Source organism: Arachis ipaensis, chromosome B06 (genome assembly GCF_000816755.2).
Source record: "Arachis ipaensis cultivar K30076 chromosome B06, Araip1.1, whole genome shotgun sequence".
Lineage (NCBI taxonomy): Eukaryota > Viridiplantae > Streptophyta > Magnoliopsida > Fabales > Fabaceae > Arachis > Arachis ipaensis.
Window position 1 is genome coordinate 133,413,294 of NC_029790.2, and position 8,618 is coordinate 133,421,911.

Consider the following 8,618-nt stretch of genomic DNA (forward strand, 5'->3'; position numbering starts at 1 on the left):
TGTTGTATAATAATATAATGATTTCTCCATTGGTTCTATTTTCTGACTTTAACTGTTCCTTTACAATCCAAATATTATTTAATCTAACGCACCAAAATATTTCATGATGGTCACCTAATAAACCCTGTTGCTTTTCCCACTTTCCACAATGAAAATAAAAGAAGTGGTGCTTCCAGTTATGCCAAGTATTCAGAGTATATGGCCATGCAAGAACATCCCTCATATTTAATATTTGGAGTAATAATATAAGAAAAAATTTAAGTATACCGAAAATATCGGTGTTACAGTTATTTTGACTGTTTATTTCAATTAATATATATTATATATATTTTTTATAATTTAGATCAACAGTTAAAATAACTGGAACACCGGTATTTTCGATAACTTAAAACTCTTCCTATATTATATATCAAAAGATAGTTGATTTAGGAAGAATTTCAAATGTACCAAAAATATCGGTATTCGAGTAATTTTAAGCGTTGATCTAAATTATAAAAAATATTTATTTTGTGAAGACCAAAATCTTTGGATGAGTAGTAACAAGTAACAAGTTAGTCTAACACAAATGATTTGTCATAACTTGGGAGAAGGATTGAAGAGAAGCAATAAATAATAAATAAGTTGAGTGGATGTATTTGTGTGATCAGAGTGTGTTTATGCTTACATCACCAAATTGATATCTGTTCTCTCTTTGGTCTCTGTGTGTCTGGCTATGAGCAAGAAAGTACAAAGCTACATTAACCCTATTTAAACACAAACACTCTCTCTCTTCTTTCTTTCTTTCTTTCCTTGTCCCTTTACTTGTTACATTCTAAAGAGAAAGCTTGACAATTTCTAACCCCTTTGAGAAAACAAAACATAATGACTTAAAAACCATAAAAACAACAACTCCTTTCTTCACCTTTCTAGTCACGTTAGCTTCTTGTTTTTAAATAGTTAAAAAACCAAACAACAAAAGAAGCCTCCCTTTTCCTTTTCCTCTCTTTTGAAAGTTTTCTTGTTATTATTTTCCCTTTCTCACTTTCTCTGCCTGCCATGAACAGGAGTTTGAACAGAGAGAATCCAGATATTTTGATTGTGGTGATGGTGGCAGTGATGAAGCAGCAGAAGATGATAACAAGGGATGGTAGAAATAGAAAGAGAATGAGGAAATTACAATGGGGCCCTTAAAGCCTGCAACTGAAATGAGTGGCACACTGCACCATAGTTCTCTCTTACCCTTTTTCTTTCCTTTTTTTTCTTTTAAATTTTTATATATTTTTTTTCTTTCTCTATTTGTTTTTTACTCATTTCTGTGGTTCTTCTTCTTTGCCTCTCTATCTATCTATCTCTCACAATTAATGCTCTCTTGTTCTTCGGTCATTTCCAAACACTGAAACACTCACTCACTCTCACATAGGAGCATTTTGCTTGTGCTTTAGGTACCTTAGCTCTTTTTTTTTATATTTTTTTTATTTTGGGTTTATATATTTAATGTTTGTTTATTCTCTTTAATAATATTATTATTATTATTGTTTTACTTGGTCCTGTAAACAAGGAGTTTTTATCTTTCTTGCTTTTGGTGTTCTTGAATCTTGAGAAGGTTACTTACTGGTTAACCCTTTTTTTAATAAAAACTCATTCGTTTGAATGATGGAAGATAAGACAGAAAATGAGATGTATTTGAGGTTTTTTATGTGTTCTAGGAGATTAGAGAGGTCGTGTTTTTGTGTATTATAATACAATGAATCTCTTGATGGGATCTGCAAAAATGAGAATATATGTTTTTTTTTGTTTTGGGGATTATATTTGGATTTTTAAAAAATAGTGCTTTATTTATGTTCATGCAGAATGAAACAATGCTACATTGCTACCTTTTGATGTTGGCTTTATATGCCATTTTTTTAAAGCAAATTTAATAGTTGTTCTTTAGCATTGTAATGCTGCTTTTTGGTTATGAATAATCTTTTTAAGTTTAAAAGAGTTCATGATGTTACAACCATATTGAAACTTTATGTGGAACTGAATCAAACAATGCTTATTTTTCATGTCTCTCTCTCTCTCTCTCTCTCTCTCTTTTTTCCTCTTAAGGTTCTTGGAGGGCAAGTTCTTGAAGATTTCAGTTATGTTAAGTCTCATTTAATTTGCTTCAACTTGCTTTGGCAGGTGATAGATATAGCTTGTTAATTTTTTTGCATAATAAGGGAATTTTTTTTTTATTATTATTCCCACTTTTCATCTTTTCACTGTCTTGCATTATATGAACTTTTTGAAATGATGCTTAACTAGTTCACATGCTGCCAAACAAAATAATATATTTTTTTACTTATTCCTTGATTTCTTATTCAAATTTTGTTTTCTTGTTTGTAGCATGGATCTTTCAAGATAAGATGGTTCTTCTATGAAGAGGGTATTCATGTCATTTTTCTGAAGTGATGTTGTTCTGAAAGATCCATTGAAGAACCAAGAGCTTCTATCTTTTCACATTAACCAAACTGATTTTGTCAATGGAGAATGATTTCTACAGTTCTTCACTGAACATGGAGCATCATCCTACACCAAAGCCACTTCTTCAGTGCTATTCATTTGATCTTAATAACCAAAACAACATCATAAATGGAATTCCAATGCTTGATTTAGACCAAGGAGGTGTTGATGGTAATAGCTTCATAAATTCTTCAAGTATTCTTAATTCTAATTCATTTGTTACTTCATCACAAGGAAAGACTACTGTAGGAGATACCTTAAATGCAACCGGAAATGGCGAATTTCATGAGAATTTAGCCGGAGGAACGCAGCCGAACGGCGCGCTGGCTTCTCCGCTGACAACCATTCTTGCTGCTAGAATTGGCCTTCAAGAAAATCTAGAGAATTCAGCAACTTTGTTGCCTTCATTTGAGGCACTAGGACAATATGTCTTCAATAATTGGCATGATACTACTTCAAATTCAAGCCCTTTTCCGGCGACTTTCTATGGCGATCGTGGCTACGATGAAGTCCCTAGTAATGGTAAGTGGAGCTTTAACAAGTTTCCAAAAGCACCAGAGGTTGAAGGAAGTGGATTGGTACCTTATGCATCCATAGGGAATCTTGATCCTAATGGATGGACATCATTGAATGGTGCAAATTTGGCTAATCATGCTTACAATTCTTCGAGTTATAGCAACGAGCTATCGTTGAGTCTTGCTACTTCGCCGGCTGCAGCTCAGTGCTCGGAGATTAGCTGCTCCGATGTGAGCTGTGGCATGAATGAAACAAGGACAGGATTGGAGAAAGGTTCTTGCAGCAGTAGGGAACTGTCTATGAGTTTAGGTTCTGAAAAACATGTCCGGTTTTCGCCGGTGATACTTGGATCAAAGTACCTTGTAGGAATTCAAGAGGTACTGGCTCAAATTGCAGCATATTCGATTGAGAATGTAGAAGAGGTGAATTATTTAGGTGCTGGTGATAGAGCTGGAGGAAATAAATCAACATCAGGTTTTGCGCAAAAGACTACAGCAGCAACAAATTCAAATGCAAATTCTTCTATGTTTGAAGCTCATGCAGAGTCTCCATTGCAAAGACATGCAGCTGAATCAAACAAATCCCAGTTGCTGACACTTTTACAGCTGGTAACAATTCTAACTTTAATTTAGTGTTAGCCAATGAGTTTTAGTACTCTATGAGAATGGAAATGAAGATACATACATAAAGTTGTGTTAAATCCTGAAAATCTAGAAACAAACTTTCTTTGTTATGGCCTTAGAGCTAAACAATTTTGCCAATAATCATTATTTTGTGAGAAGAACTAATCTTTTGAGGATTAGGTGTGCTCATTCGAATAGGAAACCGTATAAGTACTAACATGTTAAGTATCCAAAGTGATGATACTAATCATTTTTCGCAGGTGGACAGCCGATACAGTCAGTGTTTGGATGAGATACACACTGTTGCCAAACAATTTCTGTACTATACAAGGACTTGAGGGAGAGGATCAGCAATCATATTCTTGCAACAGGGACCAATTTCGGCGAGTCGTGCTCGGAAGATAAGGAATGGTCTGTTGATACTTCATTCATTCAAAAGCAATGGGCTATCCAGCAGTTGAAAAGAAAAGATCAGCTCTGGAGGCCTCAAAGGGGCTTGCCTGAAAAATCTGTCTCAGTTCTTCGTGCTTGGATGTTCCAGAACTTCCTCCATCCGTGAGTTTCCATACTCAAAGAAATAAACTTTTATATTCTTCTCTCCATTGAAGAACTTGCCCAAGTTGAATCTATTGATGATGTGATGGATTTCAGGTATCCTAGAGATGCAGAAAAGCATTTACTTGCTGTAAAAAGTGGGTTAACTAGAAGTCAGGTATTTCTTACTCTTGCTAGAAAAAATTTAGGATAATTTAATTTGATTAGTTGATAGAGGTGAAACATTTTACATGGACAGAGTATGAAAATCAGTTAGGAACATTTTGGTATTTGACTGTGTTTTGAACTGAATTTGTTGTTGGTTGATCAGGTATCTAACTGGTTCATAAATGCTCGTGTCCGGTTATGGAAACCTATGATTGAGGAAATGTATGCTGAAATGAATAGAAGAAAAGCTTGTCGAATCGAAGAAGGGATGGAGGATGGCCATAGAAGCAGGCTAAGCATGAACAATCATTACTTTAATATGAATTGAAGTTGAAGAACAATGTGATCAACAAAAACTTTTGATTTTATTTAGTGGATGATTCGCCACCAGTTTGGTATATTATTACATAATGAGATATAGTTGTTCTAAAAAATGTGCTTTCATATAATCCATGTCAAATGTTAATACTGGTTTTTTAACTCTTCATGCACTTATGATTGATGCAAAAAAAATGACTTTAAGCAAATAGTATGACGTGGAAAATGAATATCTTTTCAAGTTATTTTCATTCTAAACTTTTTAATCATTAAAGAACATACATCATATTAAAATTCCAATAAATGTTCATACCTTCAATTAAGAAAGACGCTATTCTATTTCAACATGATGAAATTACTTAAGAAACAAGACATTTGCATGAAGTAACAATTTGCCCTCCATGTTTGCTTTACAATCATAACCACAACATCCTTTTGTTTCTCTTTTTGGTAATCCAAAAACGACAATTCCGAAGCTTTATCTACCATTCAGGCTTCAGATCATCAATTAAAATATCTATATGATTACAAATCAAAGAATTACTATCTGTTGATTTCAACCAAATTCTTCCCATTTCTTTTGTGGTTGATTTCTTATTTTCATCATCACCTTTATCTACAAGCAATCTGGAATCACTTCATTCATCAGATATCCAACTAACCCCAGAATTCAATTAAACAGATCAAAAATCAGAAGCAACCTCATTCATCTACTGGGTTTACGTGGGAATTCGTGTCTTTATCGGTTTCAATTTCAAACCCATGCTCTCTGGCGTAAAAAGCTCCGGCGAGATCCAAGATGGACTCAACGGACTTCTAGGGCTGAGACTCTTGGATTGCCTGTACAAGCCATATCCCATCAGAAAGTACTCTATTGGTATTAACATAGCATGAGGCTGCTCCTCTGTCACTATTGACCCGCATGCTTGAACCTGTAGTTACACAAAAAATACAGCCATCAAATCTATAGCTCATTAACACATTCAAATTTCATCCAGTCGAGTGATATTACACACCTCAACTAGGGCACTGAATCGCCTGTCTAACTTTGAAGTAATATGGAGAGCTTCTGAGTGGAAAGGAGACATATCCCCAACAAAAATTAGTGAACGGCAATTTAATTTTCTCAATCCTTCACTTAAATCCGGCCTCCTGTTACACGACAATACAGAGTTAAGGGTGGGACAAAAGTGATTATCACAGAGCAACGAGCACAATGATGTCGAAGACATACTGAACTGAAGTGTAGGCGACTAGGCTCATCCATTTTGTTGATGGAAATAGATTAACCACAACTATATTCAAATGAAGTTGCACCCCTAGCAAGAATTAATATCTTGCAGTGAGAAAGTAATCTTACCCATTAATAGCTTCAAGGAACCGCCACACATTCAAACTGTGCATCTCGTCCAGTGACTGTCAGAAGACAGAAAATATTACATCAGACAAAGAGGAGTAGTGGTCAGCTTCAAGTAACCAGCAACCAGCCATAATAGAGTTGTTGTACAACAACAAAAAATATTCACTAACCCTTCGGCAAGCTTTAACTATATCTGACTCTGGGAATTGAGCACCACCTCGAATGTCCTATCACCATAAATAAAAGCAAATAACTCAGCCTCACTAAATGGAAGTAGAAAGAGGGAATTTGGATGCAAAAAGTATACCTTGCTATAGTACCGCTTCAGCAACATTTCCTTTGCCACCCCGCACATGCCACAAAAATAGAGTAAATTTGACATGACCTGCATATGTTACCAAAATCATAAGAAAGAAGTAACATTTATTTTTACAAGACAACATAGTGTTTTAGGTATAGAAAAAGAACCTTGTTGCACAACCACTCAGTCCAAGATGGTTCTTTGCATAGAGGTGAAACAAGTATCAAACCAAGTACACGTTGTCTATACTTCATCTATTGTAAACAGTAAACACATAAAAACATTAGAAAAATTGGACGATCCATCATTGAAACTCTAATGTAATTTAAAAAGGGGAGAGGCTGCATAGCACCAACATAATAACTTACAGCAAATAAGGTAAGAATGTAAGCCCCGGCAGCTACTCCCATGCACATTACTGCACTAAGACTGCAGACAAAAAGAATGTTGGGGTCAGATTGCCTTCTCAAAACGAAATGCCAATATTCAAAGCCTAATGGAAATTGGTGTAAACTAATTTTCTTTATGTCATTAAATGGAAATCAATTACAGATTAAGCTTGAACTTACTCACCCAAAAAAGTTGAGAACCTCGGCTATTTGATCTGCTAGGTCGTCAACAGAAAGAATTGGATAATCTGGAACAATCTCAGGAGCTCCCAACTGCAACAACTCTTGAACAAAGTACAAGATGATAAGAAAGCAAGAACTTAAAATATTATCAATGAAGGAATTTATAACAGTGAGGAGATATATATATCAAGTAAGACTGCAATATGACTTAAAGATATAAAGCTACAGACCTCATGTCCGGGGGGACTGATGTGATATATGCAGAAATTGTGGAGCAAAAGGGTGGATGCTTCGGGACAGAATAATAACCCCTGAAAGCAGGAGACATCTGATGAAACCACATGCATGAAAACAAAAGGTTAGGTTATTAGAATGTCAATAGAAGAGATATGTTAAGAAAGTGATCAATGTTTGGACTACCAAAAAACCATTTTTAGATTTCTTTTGCTGTGCATACACCTCTTCAAGATCAAACCTTATCTTTTTAAGAAAAACTTCACGAGGAACTAAGCCATATTTTTCATGAGCAAAAATAGCAATTATTTGAATTTTTGACGAAGATATTGGTATATAGTTTAAAATTAAATTAACTGGGGGAGCAGGTTAAGCAGACCATAAATGTTATATCATAAAAATAAAAAGAAGAAAAAGAAATGCTTAATGAAAGATATAGAGTTAGGTGCAAGGGAATATTAAAATCTAAGATACATTTAACTTACAATTCAAAGCCAAATCAGGATATGTTATAAGAGCTGGCTTCTCTGGGTCTCCATATACAGCAACAGAGACATAACCATAATGTGTTCTTACAATATGTTCCTGCAGACGTCACAGTGGCATGTTAATAAGAAAAAGAACATTAAGTTAACCATAAACTCATGATAAATCACCACCTCTAAATTTTCAAAACAAGGAAAGCAGAGCAATAGATGTTTTATACCCTGCCTGGTTAACAGTCAGCAGCAAAGAAAATCATTTTTTGAAGCTCCCTTAACACTTCTCAATTAGCATTTGAAGTCAGCATTTTATTCGGACATTCTATAAGAAATTAAAACAACCCATAAATAAAGAGTAAGTGCGTTTTGCAATTCCAGCAAAAAACGCAATGCTTTGGTACAAAACTTTCAAGGTACGAAATACAAGTCAATGTGAAGAAGCAATTCATAACATAGAAGGTACAAAACTTTCAAGGAAATGCAGATTGCATGTGAAGAGATAACTTTCAATAGTATATTATCTCACTCTGGCCACAATATTACCATCGATAGAAAATATAAAAGTAAAACTCAAAACAAAATCACATGTCTTTCTTTTACATTTCCCCCCTTTTTTTATGAAACCATGGGAAATCCAACAGAATCTGCACATTTGATCAGCTTATAAAATTAATCCTTAAATAATCACATTTCTTAACCCATCCAAAGCTTGATAACGCAAAGAGTCTTCACCCGTATAAAATTTTAAAAGTATTTAGAAATTAGAAATCTCTAAAGTCTAACCAATATCCAAATTCCAGCAAATTAATAATCTGATAGCAATACTAATCAAGTTGTCTGCCAAATTTAAAGTAACCATTTAACACCTACATCATCACAATCTCAGATTATATATTGAACAATCAAACTAAACTTCGTTAACTTTTATTATAGCAGTACTAAATAAAAAGTATTAACCAGAACACAAGGAAAATCAATTTATTTAACCAACAAGTGAAGTTAAAAAATAATAACATTTTTTTTCTTTAATTTGAGCATTCAATA

General features: G+C 34.3%; 2 protein-coding genes across 2 annotated transcripts in view; one reads left to right on the forward strand and one right to left on the reverse strand.

Annotated features, from left to right (window-relative positions):
• On the forward strand, positions 679 to 5,122 carry LOC107605517 (homeobox protein ATH1). The gene is given in 6 exon segments (XM_021105260.1): positions 679 to 2,637; positions 2,716 to 3,590; positions 3,866 to 3,908; positions 3,911 to 4,160; positions 4,257 to 4,317; positions 4,471 to 5,122. Coding segments are annotated over 6 exon segments (1,545 nt in total). The 5' UTR covers positions 679 to 2,486; the 3' UTR covers positions 4,636 to 5,122.
• Positions 4,963 to 8,618, reverse strand: part of LOC107605515 (pollen-specific protein SF21) — a 5,171-nt gene continuing 1,515 nt past the window's right edge. Inside the window, exons 2-11 of the mRNA XM_016307414.2 lie at positions 7,578 to 7,677; positions 7,089 to 7,186; positions 6,860 to 6,948; positions 6,655 to 6,715; positions 6,454 to 6,540; positions 6,293 to 6,370; positions 6,156 to 6,212; positions 5,986 to 6,041; positions 5,642 to 5,777; positions 4,963 to 5,557 (exon numbers count right to left, since the gene is read on the reverse strand). Coding sequence (XP_016162900.1) covers positions 5,345 to 5,557; positions 5,642 to 5,777; positions 5,986 to 6,041; positions 6,156 to 6,212; positions 6,293 to 6,370; positions 6,454 to 6,540; positions 6,655 to 6,715; positions 6,860 to 6,948; positions 7,089 to 7,186; positions 7,578 to 7,677 — 975 coding nt within the window. The 3' untranslated portion in view covers positions 4,963 to 5,344. The remainder of the gene's footprint in view (positions 5,558 to 5,641; positions 5,778 to 5,985; positions 6,042 to 6,155; positions 6,213 to 6,292; positions 6,371 to 6,453; positions 6,541 to 6,654; positions 6,716 to 6,859; positions 6,949 to 7,088; positions 7,187 to 7,577; positions 7,678 to 8,618) is intronic.